Source organism: Theropithecus gelada, chromosome 4, assembly GCF_003255815.1.
Source record: "Theropithecus gelada isolate Dixy chromosome 4, Tgel_1.0, whole genome shotgun sequence".
NCBI classification, from domain to species: Eukaryota; Metazoa; Chordata; class Mammalia; order Primates; family Cercopithecidae; genus Theropithecus; species Theropithecus gelada.
The window spans coordinates 3051513-3074549 of NC_037671.1; the positions used below are offsets into that span (position 1 = coordinate 3051513).

Sequence of the window (23037 nt, forward strand, 5' to 3'; positions counted from 1 at the left end):
AGGCAGCCGCCGTGCTGGGGTTTCTCTGGTCCTTAGCGCACTCAGCGTGGATCCAGCACACACGGGCCCCTCTGCAGACGTCTGCTAATGAAAGGTGAGATATGCACCTTTGTAGCCCCATTCCAAAGTGAGAAGTCATGTCTTGTCGTGTCTTTGGTCACTGGTGGTTCATTAGGGTATGAAAGTAGAGTTGGGTCAAGAATGATTTCTTTATCACGAGCAATTTGTGAAGCCAGAGGATCGGTTAGTCCAATGCAGCCTGGCTTCTAGAACTGGGCTGTCTGTGTAGTTCCTCCTTTCTCTGGTAAGCAGTGGTGCCTGTGGATGTCCTGCTCTATAGAGCTGCTGTGGCTTCTAGTTCGGAATGATCCTTTCCTAAGTTATTAACAACCAATAATCACCTGCACAGCTCCTGTGACTTTCTGACTGATCTCTAGACAGCTACCTTTGGTTGGCATTAAAAGCTTGGCTCTGCAAGGAGGACCATGCATCCAAGACACAGACAGTGACAGTCAATTAAAGGTGGATTTGCCGTGGTCAAGCCCCATGCCAGGGTGGGGACACAGCTTGTGGAAACGCCGTCACAGACTTCGTAGAGCTTATCATCATTAGGAAAAGCTGAGAGGACGTTCAGGGCACAGGGACTTGTGTTCTCGTCAAGGGAGAGCCTCATTTTCTGTGGCCCTCCTGCAGCAGCCACTGAGGCTGCCATGCAGGCCGTCACCTCCAGCTCCACCTTTCACCAGGTGACCACAGCAGGCCTCAGCTCTCAGGACCCCAGGGCCTTTCCTGTCCAGAACCTGCAAGTCACAGAAGCTATAGGTTGCACTTCTCCAGGCACAAGGAGGACAACGCCCCAAAGCCACACATCTCATACACACAGATGAGTGCGGATGTTCAGGTGTGCAGCCATTCATGGCAGCCCTGTTTGTAATGGCAACAGATTGGAGCCAACCCCCACATTCGGCCGAAGGGGAGTGGTCAGTGATGGTTCATCCGTATTCAGGAATACTTGGCAGCAATTCAACAAGAAAAGGAAGACGTCTGTGTGTTCACAGGGTTAAGTCCACTGTTAAGAAAAAGAAGCAAGTTATAGGATGATACCCATAATATAATCACATCAATGTAAAATTTAAAGTCAATGGTGTATTTCTCTATTACATTTATATGCATGATGATGCACAGATAAGGGCTGGAAAGGACCATGCCAGACTCCTCAAACTGGTTATTTCCTGGAGAACTAGAATGGGAAGGGAGGGAGGGACGGATGGGAAGGGAGGGAGGAATGGATGGTTCCCACTTTTTCCTCTATTTAAAAAAGAAAAAAATTCTTGAATTTATTTGTCACAATAAGATCATGTCCAAGTATCTATTTGAGTGAAGAGAGGGAGACAGAGAAGGGAAGGGCGTCTGTGGGCCACGCTCTGTGTGTCTGGTAGTGACAGGTAGATTTGATTTGAATGTTCAGGCCTGACTGGAAGGCAGTCTGTGTTTGGCTACATCCTGCTGTCCATGGCCAATTGGTCCAAAGCAAGTATGTCATCCACTTCGTTTCAGTCATCTTAATCTTCAGAGGGAGAAGATGGCCCAAGACACTTCTTTAATGGTCTAGACTTTATTTCCTGTGTGCTCTATTTCTGCCTGATTGATTGGACACAGAATGAATCTGTGCCCCTTTTCAGGACTCACAGATCCCCGGGGGACACAGCTTGAAGCACTGGGCAAGATTTCCTATTCACGTTGGCCATTGTTTCCTGCGTGGGTGAATTCAGCTATCTTACCGAAAAACACTGTGGGTGTCAAGTTGCTAGAAAGGTCCAAGTCTTTTGAAAACCAGTTGCTGTTTGACCTGGAATGGTTTTCAGATTGACAGTTGTTTCCAGCACACCTCAGTTGTTTCACCTCTCTAGGAAAACCTCTTTGAAGCCACCCAGAATCAGTGGTACTTGCTGTACCAAAAGCTGCAGCAGCTTTCGTGTGTTGAGGCAAATTTGTTTGAAGCCAACCCCAGATTTAAATAGATATGACTCAAATAGAAATGATTATAGCAGGGATCGAAAACTGTCTAGTAATCGCTGTTTCTTGAAGCAAGCTGCATCTAGGCTTCTTGTGTGGCAGTCAGGTGTGTGAGGGCGGCCCCCCCCGCCTGCTGGTCCTGCTGCCACAGACTCACTTGCAAATGGAGCCCTAGAACCCCTGCATGGCTGGACTCAGAGGGCTTGAGATCTTCCGGTACTTAACTGAGTCTAGGGAGGAAACGGTTTTTTAAATTTCTAAATCAAAGAGCTCTTTTGGCCTGGCTTCCTAGAGGTACCCTGTCCTTCAGCTGGGAACCTTCTCTCTCGGGCTCACACTCACTGACCAGCCTCTCCCTACAGCTGAAGACTTTTGCAGAACGCTCTTTCTAGATTTTGCCTTTGTGTTAAGTCCCGGAGTCTGGACGTTTCCTCCTGACTGCTCTGCTTGAGCAATCACCTGGCACAGGTGTGTGGAGGACTGCGTTCTTGGAGTGGGTTTCCTGGTTTGCACCTCACCCCGTCCACGGTGGGGAATGTGTGAGGGGCGAGATCTGCCAGGATCTCCAAACCCAGGTTTTGGGAGAAGCATGTAGTGCATAGACGCCACTGCAGCCAAAGTACCTATCGTAGATGGCACGGGCTCTGCCAGTCCACGCACGGGCTGCATGGCCATGGGCTGGGAGATCTGGGGAAGCCTTTGTCAGGAGAGGGGTGTTGAGACAGCCTCGCAGGACTGGTGTGGTTTGACTCAGTGGGGAGGGGGGCGAGGGGCATGTCTTCCGTAGGTTTAGTGCTTCAGGGCAGGTCAGGGACGGGGAGAGGAGCCCCACCTGATGATAGAGTGGTGACAGTGGTCAGCACGGGCAAGGGTGGTGCTGTCTTCAGTTCTCCTTTTGGCTGCGTTGGAAGTTGTTATCCCTTCAGACTCAGCAAACATTTATTGAGCGCCTACCTCGTAGCAGGGATTGGGGATAAAATACAAAGAGAAGCGGAATGTGTCCCAGAATTAAGGAGAGGCAGGCGTGGAAATCCTTAAAAATACATACCAGAGGCTAGGGCCCTGGGAACCCAGGAGAAGCAGCTAACACTGCAGGGCAGACAGCAAGGCTTCAACAGAGGTGAAAATTTGGTCCTAAATGAAAACAGAGGTTTGCTAGGCAGTGATGGAGATGGCAGTTGAGTTGGAGGTGGGATTCTGGGTAGAGAAAGCAGTACGTGCAGAGGCACAGCGCACACTGAGGGATGGGGCATGCAAGGAGAAGGTGTGTCCTGGCACTCTTGAGAGCTCACCAGCGTGGCCAGACTGGAAAAGCAGGATCAGAGCAGATTAGCAGAGACTGTTTGTTAAGCTGTGGAGTCTGAACTTCATCTTGCAGTAAGCAGAGACCCGGCAAAGATTCATGAATGAAGCCAGGTGACACATTCAGATTTCTTTTGCAGGATGTTGCCTCGAGGATGGAGTGGAGTGAGGGAGGTGGATACCCCAGAGACCCTCGAAAGCTCTTGAAGTAATCCTCGTTAGAAGTGATGAGGGTCTGAACTGGGATGCTGGGGACTGGATTCTTTTTAGAAGTGAAAGGATCAGATTTGATCTGAAAGTCTTCCATAAAGTGACATAGCAAGCTTGAAAATGAAAGAAGGGTAAAGATTCTCTGGCAAGAATCAAGCAAAAGGAAGGTGGCATAGCGATAGTTTTTATGAGATAAAATGAAATTGAAAGCAAAAGAAAAATTAATAATGATTAGGGTAAAGAGGGAAACTACATAAATAAAGGAACAATCCATTAAGAAGTTACAACAGCCATAAACTCAGGCACCTCATCAGACATCTTCAAAATACAGACAGAAAGTCATTTCTCAGGCTGGGGAGTCAGGGATGCCTGCGGGTACAGCCAGTGAGCCGTAAGTACCCACGGCTCTGCGTCCCGGGGATGTGAGTGCTACAGGAAGCAGAGCCAGGTGGAAGAAGGGGACCAAGCTCAGCCGTGGGTGGGATGTTCGTGTGATATTCATCAGTGGATAGAAATACAGGTCCAGGGCTCAGGAGAGAGGTCTAGGCTGGACTTGAAGGTTTGAGCATCACAGTATCGCAGTGTATGCACGCAGGAAGCTAAGCCCTTGCTCTTGAATAAAACCATGCAAGAAAATGCTAGGACAGCATGACTGGGGAATGACGGCGGGCCATCCTCCAGCGTCTTGCTTTTATGTGGTGTTACGTGATGGACTTCGCAGCCTGTGAGCACATGACCTTGTGAGACAGACACATGTTTGTTACTCCTGTGACCCGCTGTGTGGGTTCTACTTAGTCTCAGCTCTTCTGAGTACAGTCCTTGGGGTTCCCTGCAGGGTGCCTCGGGGCCCTCTGGCGCCAGTGAAGAGCTTGTGTTTTGCTTCGCCCACGCTGAGATGCTGCAGCTTCTCCTTCACAGACCCCAACCCGAGAAGACCCTCGTGTTTGGCTGTTTTAGGTGCTGTGGACACTGGAAAGGGGAGGCTGGGTGACATGAATAGTACGTCTGGGATGCTTTCAGAGGAGATGCGATTCTGGAAGGAGTTTGAAAGGGAAGACAGGCTCAGCTTGGTAGAAACGACCGAGGGGAATGTCCATGGAGAGCGTCCGCGGAGGGCAAGGTGCGTCTGGTTCTGGGTCAGGACAGCACTGTGTGTGTGGCGTCTGGTTCTGGGTCAGGACAGCACTGTGTGTGGCGTCTGGTTCTGGGTCAGGACAGCACTGTGTGTGGCGTCTGGTTCTGGGTCAGGACGGCACTGTGTGTGTGGCGTCTGGTTCTGGGTCAGGACGGCACTGTGTGTGGCGTCTGGTTCTGGGTCAGGACGGCACTGTGTGTGTAGCATCTGGTTCTGGGTCAGGACAGCACTGTGTGTAGCATCTGGTTCTGGGTCAGGACAGCACTGTGTGTAGCGTCTGATTCTGGGTCAGGACAGCACTGTGTGTGTAGCATCTGGTTCTGGGTCAGGACAGCACTGTGTGTGTGTGTGGCTGACAGAAAGCTTGAGCTTCGTGGCGCTGGTGGTGATGGACGAGAACACCTACTCCAGGGAGGTTCCGTGGGTTGTGGCTGCTTGGTGGGGAGGGCCTTCGAGTCTGCAGTCCGAAGTGTAAATGGGAAGTTAAAGGGGGGTTGGCTAAGACCCAGAGCCAGGTTAAAGGGCTCTCCGGACACCATTGTTGTTTTTAGCCATAAGAAAATGTGCCCTAGTTTACCAAAGACTGGTTTAAGCAAATCTGCTGTTTTCAGGTGCCCTGAATAATCATTGCCTGCTCGGCAATGCAGGTGGACCTTGCGTCTGCCCACACCTGCAAGGGAAGTGATCCAACCTTATTTTAAAACTCTGAGAGTGAAGCAATAGCACCTAGCTAGTTTCATCACCTTATTACAGGCTGTGAAGAAGCTCTGTCCATGCTTTTAAAAATGGGTTCCCCTCGGTGTGGCCAGACTCCCTGGGACGTTTTAAAGACGTGTGTGTGTGTGTGTGTGTGTGTGTGCGTGCACATGTGTGCGTGTGTTGGGGTGGACAGTATCAAAGCCTAGGTTTGGACTGAAATATTATTTCTCTTTCCTTTCAGTTATCTCCACAACTACTGCCAGCGTCAGGTTTCAGCATTCATCACTGGGCAGGGGCATCACGAGCTGGCTCTGGCCGCCTTTTCCCATATGGGAAAGCGAATGAAATGCATGGGGAAGGTTCTGGGCATGGGAAGGGAGTAGGTGCATCTGAAATCTGAGTTAGAGCCTCTTTCTCTTGAGGTCCAACTTTTGTTCTCAGATTTTTCCCAGCTAGTGGAGGTTAATCCACAAGGCCCTTGGCTCCTTCCGTGAGAGGCGCAGCCACGGTCGGTGCCAGGAGAGGACGCGGGGGAAGTGGCGCGTAGGGCTTCCCTTTGCCATCTTAGGATGGCTGCAAAGGCACAGACTTCCCTGTCAATTTGCAACTCGGGTGAACAGAGCAGAGCTCAGACCTTAGCTTGAGGCCCCTACTCTTGGAAATTATTCCTGAGCAGAGTAGTTCCAGGATCATTTCAGCTGTACTGACCTGGGAGGAGGCAGAGCCTAGCCAGGGTAGAATAGGTACAAATCAAATGTATCTATTTTATGAAATACCTCGTTCCAGATCCGCCCCGCAGCACCCAAATGGAAAGCAGTTCGGAATCTCCTCTAAATGATTGTCAGTGAGAGTAGATCTAGGCTGCAGTTAGATTGCATTATGGAAGGGCTCCACCCTATGCCCTGAAGAAAAAAAGATCTCATAGCTAGCAGAGGAGGGTAACGTTTCCAAGTGTGTTTGGTTTTTGCCTTTTGGTTTTTAAAACTGTCCTCTAGGCTGAGGTTTCTGATGAACCCTCTGCAGCTGCCCCTGCGTCGGCAGTGGGTTTCTAGCCGCACGGCTGCCCCAGTGAGTGTCCTCTGGCCTCATTGGTGACCGGGGCACTCTCTTCCCTGTGCTTCCACATGTGGGCTCTGACCGAGGTGACCTAGGGCCTCCTTCTGTGCCGTGGTGCAAGAGGATGCAGCTGTCAGATAAAAATTGCCCATCAGACTGCTAGCAATGGCAGGCACGGAGAGGGCGGAGGGCGTGGAGAAGGGCAGGGGAGGCCCGTAGCAATGGCAGGCACGGAGAGGGCGGAGGGCGTGGAGAAGGGCAGGGGAGGCCCGTAGCAATGGCAGGCACGGAGAGGGCGGAGGGCGTGGAGAAGGGCAGGGGAGGCCCGGGGGCAGTGACCTGCTGGTCCTTAAGCAGAGCAAGGAAGACGTCCTCCCGCCCGCACCTGCCGTGTGAACACCAGGCGGTGAGCGGGAATGCAGCACGTCTCTCAGACTCACTCACTCCGTAACAGAGGGGTGTCCCTCCCAGTGTGGAGGAGAAACAGAAGAGCTGCTGTTCTCACTTCTATCCACTCTCCCAACCCATGGACATTCTTTCTGCCCTGAGCTCCCATGGCCCTCACCACGTCCAGCCTTTGCACGTCCTGAGCCTCAGCCCTGCCCGTGCAGAACTGGCCAGCCCTGGAGGGCAGCACCCTGCTCTGGGCCAGCGTTTGCCTCTTTCCAAACAGCTTCTAGAGTGTGAGAGTGTGATCCCAGAGCGAGGACGTGGGGTTCAGCCGGAGGGTTCGTCCGTGCTGTTCAAAAAGGGCTTCCTAGATGCTGCACATTGTGTCCAAGCCTGAAGACAAGCGGCGGTCTGCGGAGCCCGTAACCCGTCTGCAGCTGATGGACCCATTGCATCACCAGCGAAGGGCTCCGAGGGCTCACTGGCTTAGCCAACTGCAAAGCAGGCACAGTGTTCCCAGCAGTGCTCTGCGCCTCCCTGAGGGGGGAGCTGTGTCTGAGGCAGGCCGCTGCGTCCTGCCGGGACGGGAGGCTGGCTCAGGGCGGTCGGTACAGCACACAGCTTGGAGAGCAGTGTGGTCCTCTCCCTGCTGGTGCCTGGAGTCACCTGCCCTGGGCTTCTGCGTCCTGGCGTGTGTGGTGCCGTATCTGCTGGTAACTGTGCAGATGGGATTGCCCTTGAGGGAGAGTCACTGGCGACAGTCCTGTCAGCTGCCGTTTATTGAGCACCTACTGTGTTCTGGCACTGCACTCAGTATTTTTCACATGTCACATTGACTTTCCTTGTGTCAAGTCCTGTGTTCAAGGGAAATCCTTCTCTCCCTCTCTGCATTAAAGGAGAACTAAGCTCAACTGCCGATTAGGAATGCTGCAATTCTAAGAAGGTAGTGTGCTGCAGCAGATGTCGTTTAAATGTCGAAGACAAATGGGACATGAAAAACAAGCTGTCAGCCACGAGAGTGACTCGTGCAATGGGACTGTCCGGACCAGGGCTTGGCACGCTTGGTCTGTCAAGGCCCAGATAGTATCTGGGGCTTTGGGGACTTCAGCTGCAGCTACTGTACCCTCCACCATGAGGGGAGGAGCCACAGACAATAACGGACATCGGCGGGCACAGCTGTGCCCCTGTGAACACGGGCCCTAGTTCACACCCTGGGCTTTGCCGTTGGGCAGCAGGAGCATTACTGAGAGGAAACGAAGGGCTTCCGGGAGCCCAGCCAGGTCTGAAGCTTGGGGCTGGGTAACCCCCAGTTTAATGCAGCCCCCAAAATGCCCAGCATCTTTGCCTTGTCTTTGCCTGTCGTGGTTTTCCACGCTCACCGCTCTCCCTAGATGCTGCAACAGAGCCCCACGTACAGAATGGAGGCGAGCGAAGGTGGAGGCGCGGGCCTGACAGCGCCCTGGACTGGTCGGCCTGCGCTGGACGGTGACTGCGGGGCTGCCTGCAGGTGCCGTGGCCAGCCTGGGAACAGTGCTGTCGGGGCACATTGGGTTGGTGGCCACATGTTTAAAATTCTGGAACGGCATGCCCCTCCTCGTGCATTCCTTTCTTCACTTGGAACCGTTTGCAGGAGAGGTGCCAGGAGACTGATGGATGTTGACCACAGCCCTGGGCATTCCAGGAATCCGGGGGTCTAGTGAGAGAGACTGGGCCTTCACACAGTGCCAGTCCTCTCTGCCAGGGCCATGCGCCGTGTGCTGCTGGTGGTATGGGGTGCCCAGCACGGGGCTGAAGTCTGCTAAGGGGGAGGCTGAGGAGGTGAGGGAAGGCTCCACAGAGAGCCTGGTGGGTACGTCAGGGAGGTTTTACGGAGAAGGGCCACACAGAAAGCTATTCCAGAGAGAGAAAACCACAGGGACTTGGCAGGATGGCCGGGGGCAGGAAAGCACAGAACATGTTGGGAGACTAACGGCAGCACAGGGTTGCTGGCGTTCGGGGAGGCAGGGGTGATAGGCGGGAGATGTCGTGGATGCGAGGTCAGGAAGGGGTGTGGACCCAGGGTTGCTGGCGTTCGGGGAGGCAGGGGTGATAGGCGGGAGATGTCGTGGATGCGAGGTCAGGAAGGGTGTGGACAGATGTTGAAACACTGTGAAAATGGGTCTTCTCTACTTTGCGGAGAGAGCCCCTGAATATTTTTCAGCAGCTGAGATGTGTGATCAGGTCATGTTTGTAAAAGATAAATTTTTCCCTGATGATACATACAGAGAATGCTCCTAGAAATACCTACTGCTGTTTTCTAAGCAGCAGCTTTCACTCATGGCAAGTTTTTGATATGGGCTATTCAGAATTCACCTTCATTAAGTAATGCCACGGAATGCCAGTGACTGCTGAAACTGGCCCAGTTTTCCTGAGTCACAATTCTGTACATCAGCAAGTCCTGCAGCTGAACCGAAAGCACCTGATAGGGCTTTCAGTGGTGAGATGGAGCTAGAGTGAATCTCCCTCGCCGCCTTCCCATAACCCAGCCCGTACTGGCTGGAGGAAATCCAGCATTCTGACTGTGCCCACTTTAGCCTTGCACTGAAATATCTTGAACAAAAATAAGCTTTTGAGTGCTCATCTGTTGATCTGACAAGTCAAATGTATGTCGGTTTTTGACTAACCTGAAAGAAGTCACAGGTGTTGGAGGTTTCTCATTTGCATGTTGTCTCACAGAATCAAACCAGAGGCTAAATCTTGTCTCTCCACTCTGACCCCCTCCTCCCTCCCCGCCCATCAGTACCACAGAGTTCTTGGAAGTTATTATTTGTAGTACTGTTTCCTAAATTTAGCAAATGCAGGAAGAATCAGTGGCAAATGGGTGCTTTAAGAAAATACATGTTCAGCTTAGAACCCGGACTTAAAACATGAGTAATGCAGCCTCACTAAAGGAGCATATTCATCTGCCATGGCAGCTTTCTACAGTAATTTATTTGGGACTTTTGCTGTGATGCAAACAAAAAAGAGGAGAGGTCTTGTCTGCTGGACCTTGCCTATTTTGTTTTTTTGTGTTGACTTCCAGTACTTAGTCCATAGGCATACATAAGTTCTTCCAGGTGTAATCGTCCTTGGGATGGGATTTCCAATTCTGCTCTTTCCCTTTAACCTTACATAATTCCTGCAAATGTTATGGGCCATGTGAACGTCATACCTGGAGGAGAAATAATCAAAATGCATGTGCCAGGCACCGAGTTGGGCTTCCACACACGTAAGTGAGCATTTTCACGTGCTTTCTGTGGAATAAAGACACCTTGCAAAGAGGAGACAGCTCATCCCACCTGCAGTGTGCATCGAAAGCAATTTCAAGTTCGTGTTTGCCATCTCCTGGGTCTGCGATCTTCAAGTGTGGCCAGACTGTTTACACGGTTTGCTTGCCGTCAGGTTTATATGACCGTGGTGGTCAGATTCGTAGCGGGAGAAAGGTGGTTGTCAGGGGCTACGAGGAATGACGAGTTATTACTTAATAGCTGCAGGGTTTTACTTAGGAAAATGAGAAAGTCCCGGAGATGGGTGGTGGTGATGGTTGCACAACAGTGTGAATGTACTTAAGGCCACCGAACTGTACACCTTAAATGGTTACGATGGTAAATCTTTTTTTTTTTTTGAGACAGAGTCTCGCTGTGTCCCAGGCTGGAGTGCAGTGGCGTGATCTCAGCTCACTGCAACCTCCACCTCCCAGGTTCAAGCTGTTCTCCTGCCTCAGCCTCCTGAGTAGCTGGGATTACAGGTGCGTGCCACCACGCCTGGCTAATTTTTGTATTTTTTAGTAGAGACGGGGTTTTACCATGTTGTCCAGGCTGGTCTCAAACTCCTGACCTCGTGATCCACCTGCCTTGGCCTCCCAAAGTGCTGGGTTTACAGGCACGAGCCACCACAGTGCCCGGCCTACGATGACAAATCTTATGTGTATTTTACCACAAAATAGTGTAGAGAGAGCTTGTCTCCAATGAGAGTTTTCTGCTGTGTGTTTCTCATCATCGTATTGTAAGCTGTGACCTTGCTTCTGATCAGGGGAGGGTGGTTCAAATTTAAATTTGGCTTTTAATTCTATTTTTTTTTCGGGGTCAGGCTTCCGGGAATGTGGTGAAAGTAGCTCTTGAGGGGTCCCTGGCTGGTTTCACTCAGTTGTTAATTGTGGTGGAGGGTCCATGTGAATACAGTGTGTACAGGGGCTGCACAGGCCGGTGCAGCAGGGCACCCGACGCCTCCCTCACGGGACTCACGGTCAAATAACAGACACCGTTGCTGGAGAAGGACCCCTCCTGGGCTCGCCCGTGCTGTCACGGCTGCCGTACCAGCTGAGATGAGAAACCGGGGCTTCTAGTCGTGACATGCTTATTAGCAGCCAAAATAACGTTTCCATTGCGTGATTTCCTGATCCTGGCCCTTAGAAACTTGCTTTCCTCCTCCTTGTGTTTTGAACAGGCTCCTGCAGGGATCCAGTTCTGTCCTGTAACCGGGTTCTGTTGGCTTTGCAGGAAGAGAGGCGTGGCTTCTGAAGGGCTTATCTTCCTTGTGGAAAGTAGAATGTCAGCTGGGCTCCTCAGAAGACTCTCCTCCTTACGATGCCTCAGAAAGAAAAGAACAGTGAATGTTAGAAATCATACTTGAAACAAGCGAGAGTTTGATCTCTTTCTTTACCAGTCGTGAAATCAGAACCTTGGCCCTGCTTCTCAGGGACCTGCCTCCGTATCGTTTTAAGTGTAATCTTTAGTTTCAGGCCCAAAGAAAGGTAAAAGCCTTACTTTTGGTGGTTACTATACTTGCTGAAACAGAAAACTGAGAAGTATTAGAACTTTTGAGAAGATGGACTTAGACAGCTCTGGGCGCTGGTTCCAGAAGAGCTGCTGGAACCCTTTCTGAGCTTTTCTTCTCCTCCAAGTGACGTCTGTTGTTTCTTTCAAAGCCTGAACACAAAACCTCCACTAGAAAGCTTTCCTTAGCAGACCCCCCATCTCTCCGGCCTCTTGCCTGCATCTTCCTAATTTTGACATCACCTGGTTTTATACCAGTGGTTTTATACTAATGGTTTCATACGTGCTGTGTGGTGTTAGTAACGTTCAGTGTCCACGTGGTCCCCTCAACACAGGTAGAAAGAGACTGTTTCTTCCTCCGCCTTTCCTCTTTCTGGTGCTCACTTCGTCATGTTACGCCACGTAAAATGCCGTCATCAGCTGCTCTTTCTCTGTCCTCACAGAAATCATGACGGTCTTGAAGCACACACAGAGCCCCTTTCTCTTAACTGTTTCTGTCCTTCAGTGCACTCGAGATTGAAGCCCTGTAACTTGACATTTAATAGCCTCATAAAACTTTATGTTAATTGGCTTCCCACCAGTCCGCTTTTTTGGGACATTATGGAAAGTGCTGAATTCTTATTTATTTAGTGAGAATTTTATTGCAACAGGAAGACAACCCATTTTACCTTTTTCAAATAGTAGCAGTAGCATGAAGGAGTGAATACCTTATAGCAAACACTATACTAATGGAAACATTGTTGCTATTTTTGTTACTTACACATTTTTCAGATTGTTCTAGAATTTTTGCTTTTTTTAAACCTCCAAGTTTGTTAGACTTCCCATAATTTATCTAAACATATCCTCTATTTCTATTTCTGTAAACTTCAAAACTGAAGCGTGGTCCTGTCTTTAGGACCTATGTGGTGAGACCATCTATTCCACCTCACGTTAGAACTTTTGCAGAACTTAACTTCTGTAGTTAAGCGGGCCCAGCTTTCTTGTGGCATTGGGGGACTCATGCTGCTTTCTGAATTAGTAATTAACTGTCGTGACTTGTGCACATGTGCAAGTATCTGAAGCTGTTTTAAGGCAACTCACATTCTGTAGTCTGTGGCTTGGAAGAGACTTTTCATGCTTTGTTAATAACTAAACCAAGATAAATAGGTGTTCCTGGGCGGCGAGCAGCTGAACCTTTTTGACAGTTTTGACTCCTTCCTGGACCGAGTTTGCATGTTCTTATTGTGGATCACGCCGACTGGCTCTCAGCTGCGTCCTGTTCCCGTGGCCGGGAGGAACGCTGGTGTCCCTCGAGCATGTGTGGATGGCTTGTCCTTTGCATGGTGTGGGCCGAAGCCCAGCTCTCATCTCGTGGTCACTAGGACAGAGGATGGTGCTTCGCAGTGTTTTTCTTTCCTTGCACTCATCTCGCAGTGTGGCCTTTGTGCTCGTTGTGCTCATCCTCCTGCTCATCACTCCACGGACGTTTCAGCGAGTGCCTGCGACGTGCCGGGCACCCTTGCAGGAAAGTTTGTTACTGTTGCTGTTGTTACTCCGTCTTCGACAGAATATAATCTTGACTTAGGTTTTATATTTTTATCTGTCCTGCCTTCACCGCAGGGGGTCCCCAAATTGTGGTTGGGAGCCACTTTGTTCCTCTGTAGCAGATTCACAGATGGGAAACGGCAGCTCCACATGCCCATCCCCGCAAATGTGGGCAGGGCCAGCGTGGCCAAGAGCTGCCTTCTCATCCTGGGTGTTCTCAGATGGAGAGAGCACCTTTGCCGTCCTCCTGTGGGTAGATTCTCGTGCCCACATGACAAGGTGCTCCTGCCTCATGGGACCAACCTGATTTGGTCCTTTTATGCATCGGGTGCCGCAGAGGGGAACACGGCGACACACGGAGACGGCCACTGGAAGCACAGCACGGTCCGGTCCCACGGCTGGTACTTAGAGTGAGTGCTCTCAGCCAGCAAAGAGCTATTCAGCAGACCCTCTGTCCATTCTTTTCCTGTCCTCCTTTTTGTCTTTCTTTCCTCTCGATATGTAGACCAGGCTGATTTCAGATTCTGCTAGAAGAGAGTGGCTGTCAGTCAGCATCTGTGACAGGCGGGCATTTCCGTCGCGTCTTAAGCTTCCTTGCCAGATGGAAGTCGCTGACACTGAAGATGGCACTAGAAGGGAAGGTGGGAACTTGAGACTGCTTCTGGTCTGTCTGGAGGTCCTGGTCTCCAGGGAGGGTGGAGGAAGAGTGTGGGAGGAATGGATTTCACAAGCTTCTGGACTGAGCGACTGCCAACTCTCACTTAAGAGTAAAAGGAAAGAAGTGAATGAGTCATTTCAACGGTGGCTGCAGGAGGTATGAGCACCTATACCGACAAGCTTGTCTGACCTCCATGAGGGAAAGGACTGAAATTACTTTTAACAACAATATTTCCTTTTCTGTTTGCTTTCCCTTTAAGTCCCAGCTGTAATACTCTCTGGGTTTGAAGATACTTTAGAGTTTCAGACAACTGCTCAGTGTTCCCGGCAGAGCACAGCCCACGGGCCAGGGAGAAATGAGGACAGAGACAGGAGGAGGCAACTGGGGATGACAGAATGAAGGCAAAGGAGGGAGAAGCTGCTGCTTCACTTTCCTCTTCCACCAGCAGATCCTCAGTTAACCCTTGGCGTGGCTGAGGCCCATTCGGTCTTAAGGGAGATGTTCCCATGTGGATAAACAGCAGTAAAAACTCCTCTCCTTCAAGACCCAGAAGGGCCTTTACTGGAAGGTGTAAAGATTGATGCACAGCGGGAAGCAAAATATACAGAAACTGTGAGGGGAAAAATGTTTTTGATTCACACTGTACAGAAACTGTGAGGGGAACGTGTTTTTCTGACCCCTTGTCTCTGTGGAGGGGCCGCAGATCCTCTCACTTACGACCGTCATCACTGGAAGAGGCCACAGATCCTCTCACTTAGGTCCTAGTTGCGGTGAACAGACCCTGCTCTGACCCAGTTTCAGCAGGAAGCTGAGCTCTTACTAAGAGAGAGTCAAAGCTCATGGTTCCCTCGGAATGGAAAGAGAACAGGTTTTAGACTGAAGTTCAGGAGCGATTCCCAGAAAACTGGCCCCAAGCTCAGCGCCCACCTTGGCACGAGCCGGCCCGCCTGTGCCCACCTGTGCCCGCCTGTGCCCACCTGCGCCAGCGAAGCGCACGTGCTCTGTCCCCGCCCTGCGCCTGCGAAGCCCATGTGTGCTTCCCAGATCCCGCTCGGTAGCTCTCCATCTGACTCTGAGGGTGGACCCTTGGGTCCGTGAGGCCAGGTGGGGAGTCCCTCATCGCAAGGGCGGTTGGGACACGAGCGTGTCTGGTGCCCGTGCTGGAAAAGGAGGACTCCCAATGCCAGGAGTTATTAAATGTGTCGGGTGTGGAAGGGTTGGGGCAGCTACACATTGAGTTGTTCCTATTAGCAAATACAGCACAGAAATTCCTGACAATAGGAGTTAATGGTAAAAGTTTAATTAAAAAATGCAAAAATTATTTGTGAATAATTATTGAAGATGTGCGGCGTTGTAACTGCATCTTCCAAGGAACCTGAGCTTGTTTGCTGTGTCACTCTTCTCCCTCCCTGTGCTTTTGTTCTTCAGGGTTGGTTACTTTTCCAGTTTCTGATGCGCTCCCCTCACCCCTAGTATTGTCTGTGACATGGTGGCAAGATTCTGTGAGATCAGGCAATTAAGAGAGGAATAATTTAAAAATAATTCATCTAATTCTTCATCAGGCTATAATCTCTTACAAAGAGAATATCAGATTTTTATGTTTTGTGTTCCTACTTGGCAGAGCATTTGAAACATTCTTTCAGTCCCTCCGAAAGAGAAACAGCCAGTTTTTTTAAAAAAATAAATCTCAAATTTAGCATGCCTATTATAGCATGGATTTACATAAACCTTTTTTCTGAGTGTTATAGAGAAGTATATGAAGTTTATTTTTTTCAAATTTGGTCATTCTTTAAAAAAGAAAAAAGTATGTTTGTTTGATATATAAACCTTTATTATCCCTAGGGTAAAGCTCATGTTGGTGCATCCGTGAAATTGTAGCTGTCATGATACTAAAATTGATGTAGAAAGCTGTAATGTGACATTATAGTTTTCACTTATTATGTTAAGGCTTTTACGAATAGTGCTTCCTTTTTGAACATTCAGATTCCTAAATGAAACATATAAAAAATTTGGAATATATAAACTAGCATCTGAGATGCTGGTTTTGAAAGTAGTGGAAACTTACTGAAAAGTACTCCAGTATTTCACTTGTTTGACGTGACCTTTGAGTTTTGCCTGAACCTACAAGCTGTTTGCAGACCAAAGCAGGATTATTTGTACGCATGGTCACGGAAAATAACCAGGAACTTTAATTAGTTTTTCTGCAGTTCCTTGGCAACAAAAGACGAGTGAAAAACTTCTCCTTTTTATTTTTTATTTTTTGACTTGAGTAAATAGTTCCTTAAATACTTTTTCTCCACTGAGTTTCATGTTTTTATTTTTATGTTTTTACTTTTTATTATTCTGCAGGGAGTTAAATACCTGTGCATCCCAGCAGCGGATTCACCATCTCAAAACCTGTAAGTTTCTTTTTTCTGTCTTATTTGGAGACATTTAAAAAAATGAATAGAGGACGGTAAAGTCAAAGAAGTAGAAGATTGTGAAGTCGTCAGAGCCCGTGGGACCCTGGTGGACCCTGCAGGCCTGGTGCCCCAGGGAAGAGGCTGTGAGCCTGCGAAGTCGATGCTGGGCACACTGGGATGAGCTGTGGCAGGAGGCTCCTTGCGGCTGACTGGTCCTTCCGTTACGCAGAGAGACCCACGGCATGTCCACAAGAAGGGTCTGATGTTTAAAAAGGGTACCTTAACCCTTTAGTGTGCTCATCTTTCCTCTAGAAATAAAACCGTAAGGGATTTGTTGGGTTTTGTCTAAAGCAGCACCGTCCAATAGAAGTAGATAGTAAGCCACAAATGGGCAATTTTAAATTTTCTAGGAGCCACATTTTAAACAGCAAACAGAAACAGGCAACATTAATTCTAATAATATATTTTACTTAATCCAGTATATCTAAAATACTATTTTGATACGTACTCAATATAAAAAGTTAATGAGCAAGTTTATGTCCTTCTTTCATACAAAGTCTGGGGACTCTGGTGTGCTGTTTCATACTTCGCACGTCTCAGGTCAGACCAGCTGCATTTCCAGGGCTTGAGCACCCCAGGAGGCCGGCAGCTGCCTTATGGGACAGCAGGCCGCTGAAGCCTGGCTGAGTTGGACGAATAGGTCGTTCTGGCTTAGGAAAGTCCGGTCCTCTATTTCTTCATAGCCGAATAAACCTTTGATGTCGTTTTAACTCTGTTTGCACCTAGAGAGAGATTCGTAATTGCCCCCTTTTCCGTATTGAAGAAATCCTGTGGAGACGGGTAGGATTAGGTTTTGGCAAGATAGGGGGCAGGGCCCTGGAGACCCACGGCAGCTACAGCTTTAGCAGTCACTCGTGGCTGTGTAGAAGGAACCCGGAAATACCATGGTGTGGAGTAGATGACAGTTTTCCTGAAGCACAAATGTGACTTTTGCAGGCTGAGAGGCTGGGGCTGGAAGTGAAGTACTTAGCCCGTGCCGCTGAGTCCGGCCTCTGGTTCTCAGGTTGGCCCGGTGCTGTATGACACAGGTCAAAGACACAGCAACCCTCCTGGACTACGTGTTACTGCATTTCACAGGGAAGTTGTAGGCTGTGGTGAATTCGTGAACTTGAGAGTCCCCAGGCTTGTCTGGATTCACCTTTTCTGCCCCAAGCACTGGTGCATGCATACCCTACGAATCAGGAGTGCAGGCCGTGTGCCCCGATGTTCAGGATCCCAGGTGTCCCACCACTCTGGGAATTACTAAACGCTGGCCATCAGCCGACCTTGAGTCTTCACTGGGGCAGAGCAGAGAAATCACAGTTTATGCAATAATTTTGTGAGATCTACCTTTTTGGGAAAAAAAATAGAGCTGGAGTAAGATGGGTTGACATGGGAAAAGTGAGGTGGTAGATGAGGAGGGGAATGGGAGGTGGGAAGCTGCAGCCACTGTGTGCTACCCAGGGGCTGTGTTTCCACATGCACTCTTGATACTTCACAGAAAGGTGAACCTTTAAGATTGAGGATGGTGGAGGAGGGGTTTTCCTAGGAAAACAGAGTGGCTCTCGGCCTGGAAGGAGGAGAAGCAGCATTAGAGAACTTCCTTGGTTCCTGGTCGTGTCAAGAAACAGAAGTGGTTGGAAGGCATGGTGCCCACGGAAGGAAGTGAGCCGCTGCCTTTCTCTGAAGACCATAGCAATCTTCTGCCCGTGTTTTGGTGGCTATTTTTAGAATGGTTGCTTTGCTCTTATCTCAAACCGAGATTCTGACATGCTGTTGAACTTGTCAGTACCTGATTGGCAATTTGATTCTGTAGAAGAAAAACTCAGATGTGACCCTGGACACCTGTTGTCAGTGCAGGTGGCTACGTGTCCTTGAGCTGTCCCTAGTGCTTCCCAGCTTTGCTTGGAGCTGAGTGCCGTCTTTGTCTGTGACAGTGACCTGATCTAAGCGTGGAGTGGCCCCTCGCGCTATAGACACGTAAGCAGTCGACATAGATGTTAAAAAGTCTCAACTGTAAAGCCAGTTACCCCTACCTTGGGCATTTTAACCATCTGCACCTCTGTTCTCTCATCTGAAAATGCCTGCCCTCAGGATTTTGGGAGGCAAGGTCATGTATGTGAAGGTGTTCTCTGTGAACTCTGGGCACTTGTACAAATGAGTCTGTTTTTACTCAGCGTGTATTAACGTATCTTGAGAGTTACAGAAAAGGTAGTTGCGATAACAAGTTTTGGTGCCCAGGAAGCCTAGGACAGGGGAGACAGAGATACGCCAGCTTCTTTTCTGAGTTCCAGGTCTCGTGGGTCAGTTCAGATCATCTGTCAAAACCAGCCTAGTTGCAGTCACCTTTGGTGCCGAAGGACCAGCCCGTACTTTTTCTTTTTAAAATACGCATAGATTTAGGGGGTGCAGGTGCAGTTTTGCTCCATGAATATATTGCTTAATGGCGAAGTCTGGACTTTTAGTGCATCCGTCACCCGAATAGTGAACGTTTTACTCTGTAAGCAATTTTTCATCCCCCACCTCCCTCCTACCCTTTTAATTAGTTCTCTCCCATCCCAAATATGTAAAGAGGTTCTGTTAAGTTTATGGTTTGCCTTTGTAACTCGTTCTTTGTGTCTGGATGACAAAGAAAGAGTTACAAAGGCAAACTATAAATGTAGGTGGGCTTAGGGGTTAGGTGGGTGTGGCAGTGCCGTGTGTGGGGCCTGCGTGTGGAGGATGTGCCCTGCTGCACTTCCCAGTGAAGCTACAACAGTACGACTTCTGTGTCAGCTGGAGGAGGAAGTCGGGACCGTAGCTCGTGAAAAGGCGGAGAGAGGTGGACACTCTGCTGTTGGGAGTCGTGCTCTTGTGTGATGTTTTGGGGAAACGTTTATTTTTAATCCATTAGTAACAGCAAAGCTTATGAATAAGTCAGGCTTCGGCACACATGTGTCCCTGACTCTAAATATTGCTTGCTGTACTAGTTATGTGGAAATGGTGGAGTTGACTTTGGAACTTGGCGTGACTCAGCTTGTGAAGACGCAGGCGATGAAGCAGCTTGCGTTTCTTTTTACCGGTTACGGTTTCTGCTGGAAGCCATGGTGAACTTTCTAATGGGGAGCGTATTTTCACAGTGTAATCAAGTGATTCACCTCAGGTTGGCAGGCAGATCACTTGCCTCTCTCAGGGCATTTATTAGGGTGTTTATTACTCACCAAGTATCCGGTGCTGACGATCCACTTTTGCTTTCTGTATCGTCAACCAGTGAGGATGGTCAGACGACAAATGTTCGTTATTCTCTAGTTAACAAAAGCGAAAGAAGTCTTACCTGCCACTTGGAAAATGTGTTCTGCGGGATCTAAACGATTTGAAATCGTAGCTCTTTAGCCACTTAAAAAATTCTTGATGCCTCGGAGTTTCTCTGTGCAATGATAAAATAGATTCTGGAAACCTATGTTGCTCATTGTTTTAAACTTAAGTACAGATGTTGAAAAGGAATGGCAGTTTTGATGTAACTGAACACTTTATGTCTTACATTTTCCCCACAAATCCCTGCGCTAACAGGAATTCTGGCTAGTTATGCTTAGGAAGAGATTTGTGACCTTTGAGACTAGCTGTTGTCACTTGACATTCAGCTGCTGCAAGCTGCCCAGAAAGGTCAGTTTTCTGTCTTGGCCTTAAACCTCTCAAATCTCCCACTCTGGTCTTCCAGGAACTTAAAATGCAGAAACCTGGTTTGAGATAACGTTAACATGTTAGAACTTCAGCTCACAGTTCCCCAACCAGCGAGCCTTGCCAAGTCAGGAAATGTAAAAGTTCAAGTTCTCAGAGTTGTGATAACCCCACAGACCTATTGTGGTGTGTTTTGCATGATTTTGTCGTAATTAGGGGCATCCTAGAGTTTCTATCAAATGCACACACTGCATGTTCCCCGAGTGGCCAGCGTGGTGTGGGTTAGGGAATTAAGGGCTTTGGAAATACTTACTTGCTTTTGCTTTCTCTCTGGGATTTCTTAGGCAAGTCATTTTAACCTTTCTTCTCTTATCTGAAACGCCTGTCTCACGGGGCTTTTATAGTGTTAGGTGGGATGGTATTGGTGAAATTGTTTTTTATGAACACTAAGCATTTCTGAAAATATGATTATGTTTTCTGTCTGTTCAAGTACAGAGTATTAATGTATTTTGAAAGTGAATGGTTAGATGCATATTAACTTATTTACTCATCCTGTTTTAATATATTTCATTGGCATTTTGTAGTTTGACATCATGAAGCAAGTAATCATAGATTTTTTTTTCTTTTTCTGTGAGGTCCAAGGGCATTTGATCTCTGCCAGGCTGTGGAGTCGGTGGGCCTGCATCATTGCAGTAACGCCTTCGTGACATTCAGTGGTTTTAGAATCTAGCAGGTCTGTAAATTTCTTGAGGTTTTTGTGGGGAGAAGCAGCATTAGCAATACAGAGAGCCTGTATTGAAAACATCAGTAAAACGTCCGTGCCTTATTCTATCTCCCTATCTTTTTGTCTGTATTTTCTTTAACTGACACCTTCTGTACTTTCAACTCTCTTTTTCTCTCATTTATGTTTTTCTTTATTTTATTATAAAGGAGCACTTTTGCAAGATTAGAGCTAGATGGGCCCTTGGACTGCTGTGGTCCTGCTTCCGGACCGTTCCTGAGGGCTCTGCCAGCCCGTGGCGATGTTCTCCTGCTCAAGGAGAAAGAAATGAGAGCTGAAAGTGGCATTCAGTTTCAAAGACTTCATTTATTCAACTTAAAGAACTATCGATCAGTCTTAGACTGTGTCCTTCTTTTTTGATGTTGAAATATTCTTCTGGGGGATGATGCAGTAAATAGTAGACAGGTCTTTCCTTGTTTTAGTTTGCTTTTAAGAAGACCTTGTCTGGCAAAACGAAAAGTACAATATATGTGTCCCCCAATTTTATTTTTAATGTTGACATTAAAAATGTCATACCGAAGTTGGGAATCACTGATAGAAATGTGGGCTGGTTTTGTGTGTAGTGCTGTGCGCTCACGGGGCAGCTCCTCCGTGCCTGTCTGGTGAGGACGCCCTTCCCACTTACCTCGGGTTGGAGTTGGGGGCGTCACCGTCAGCCTTTCGCTGCAGAGCTGCTGGGGCAGGGCCTGTGGGTGGGGGGCTGCGGACAGATTCTGCCCCGGGAGGAAGCAGCTCTCTGATACGAAACCACCTTCCAGAGCCTGGACCCAGAGAGAATACTCTGCTCATTTGCTGTTAGAAAACAAACAAACAAAAACATTTTTTTCTAAGCAAAAACATACATATTTACATACGTAATGTATAAAAATATACATTTTTTTATATATAAGGGTGCTTGCCTTTTTTGGATTTCTCCTTTGCTTTCATTTGCACACACACTTTTGCATCACTTGAAGGAAGGAGGAGCCCCCTGGGTTCCTGTGGCCTCGGCTGCTGTTACAGCCTGGTCTGGTACCACGGGCTTTTGGGGTAGGACCGGCTGCCATTCAAGGTGCTCAGCCAGATCTCTGGGCTCCCACTCCAACAGGCAAGGTCCTTTTGAGCAGGACAGGACCACCTTAGATCCTACAGTGGGAATCGAGGCCTCCAGATCTTGCAGTTCTGGAGTGAGAAGTCGTTGTCCGGCCTCAAAAGTGAACACCACGTAGTGTGACTGACAGGCTCACCCACCATCTTTTCTTAGACTCTCTGTAGGTCAGTAGAGCCCGTCTGGGCACTGGCTCTTGGCCTTCGATGCAGAAAGGAAAGGAACCAGGCAGAGGATGCTGGTCCGTGAGGAGGGAGGGAGACAGCTGCGGGTGGCTGGGCTGTTTGCGAGTTCCCTCTCCCTGGAGGTGCCCCTGCTGCCCGAGGTGTGCTCCAAGGACCAGGGGCAGGAGCGGGCGTGATAGCCCCAGGCGCTGTTTGGTGCGTTTCTAACCAAGCGCGGTCCGGTCCGTGCTTCCTGTGCATACCTTCCCTGGCACTCTGTGGACAGAGCCTGTGCCACACGGCTGTGCGTGGACGTCAAGGTGAACCGCCAGTGAGACGGAGAGCAGGAACAGGGAACTTGTGTTCATCGAAACAGCCTGCGGTGGGATAGTGCCTCAGACGCGCGCTTCTGCTTCTAACTGCAGTTGAGCAATAGAAGGACTGGGACCGTGGGTGTTTCCCGCTGTGGAGGAGGGAGTTTAATGACCAGAGCTGGGGCGTCTGCCATCAGCTTCCCTGGAAATAACACCCCACACAGCCCTGCCCCGCAGTGGCAGAGTGCTCGCCTGCCTCTGGGCTTTTCTTGGAAAAGGCATTTCTAGGAATATTGCTCTGGCTTGGCCTTGTGCCGAATTGTGTCCATGAGTCAGGTTTCGCGGGGGGGGCTCTGAGCAGCCGCCTTGTTGGCATCCTTCCGGCTCCCGGCGTGGCGCCGTGAGTAGCCCTGTCGTGATGCCCGCACAGGGGCTCTGCAGCCCAGGCCCTTAATGCGGTGGTGGGTAGGAGCTATGTCCTGTGGGCTCTACTGGACTAACTCTCACTGCAGACAGAACGAGCTACCGGGGGTGGTGGTGCCGAGTGGGGTCACCTCTCCATAACCTCCTCAGCTCCTTCCCATGCCCACTCGGCTGCCTGGGCACGGATGGGTTTGGATGGTGCCAGGCTGAGCACACACCCCTCTTTTATTTTGAGATGTGGCAAGGCTGACTCTTGGACCCAGGTTCAACCCCACAATATGTAAGAAGCCCGGTTTCACTGTGCTTGTGGTTGGGGACGTGCAGATGTCAAAGCCAGATATAAGAAGTGGTTCCCACTCCAAGGTTTCAGTGGAGGGATTCAGTTGT

The 23037-nt window shown here is 49.2% G+C and overlaps 1 protein-coding gene across 3 annotated transcripts in view; it reads left to right on the forward strand.

Moving 5' to 3' along the window:
• The window catches only part of DUSP22 (dual specificity phosphatase 22), a 57228-nt gene that overhangs the window by 24221 nt on the left and 9970 nt on the right, over positions 1–23037 (forward strand). For all 3 annotated transcript variants that reach the window (XM_025383557.1, XM_025383556.1, XM_025383555.1), the window contains exon 4: positions 16133–16182. In XM_025383557.1, coding sequence (XP_025239342.1) covers positions 16133–16182 — 50 coding nt within the window. The remainder of the gene's footprint in view (positions 1–16132; positions 16183–23037) is intronic.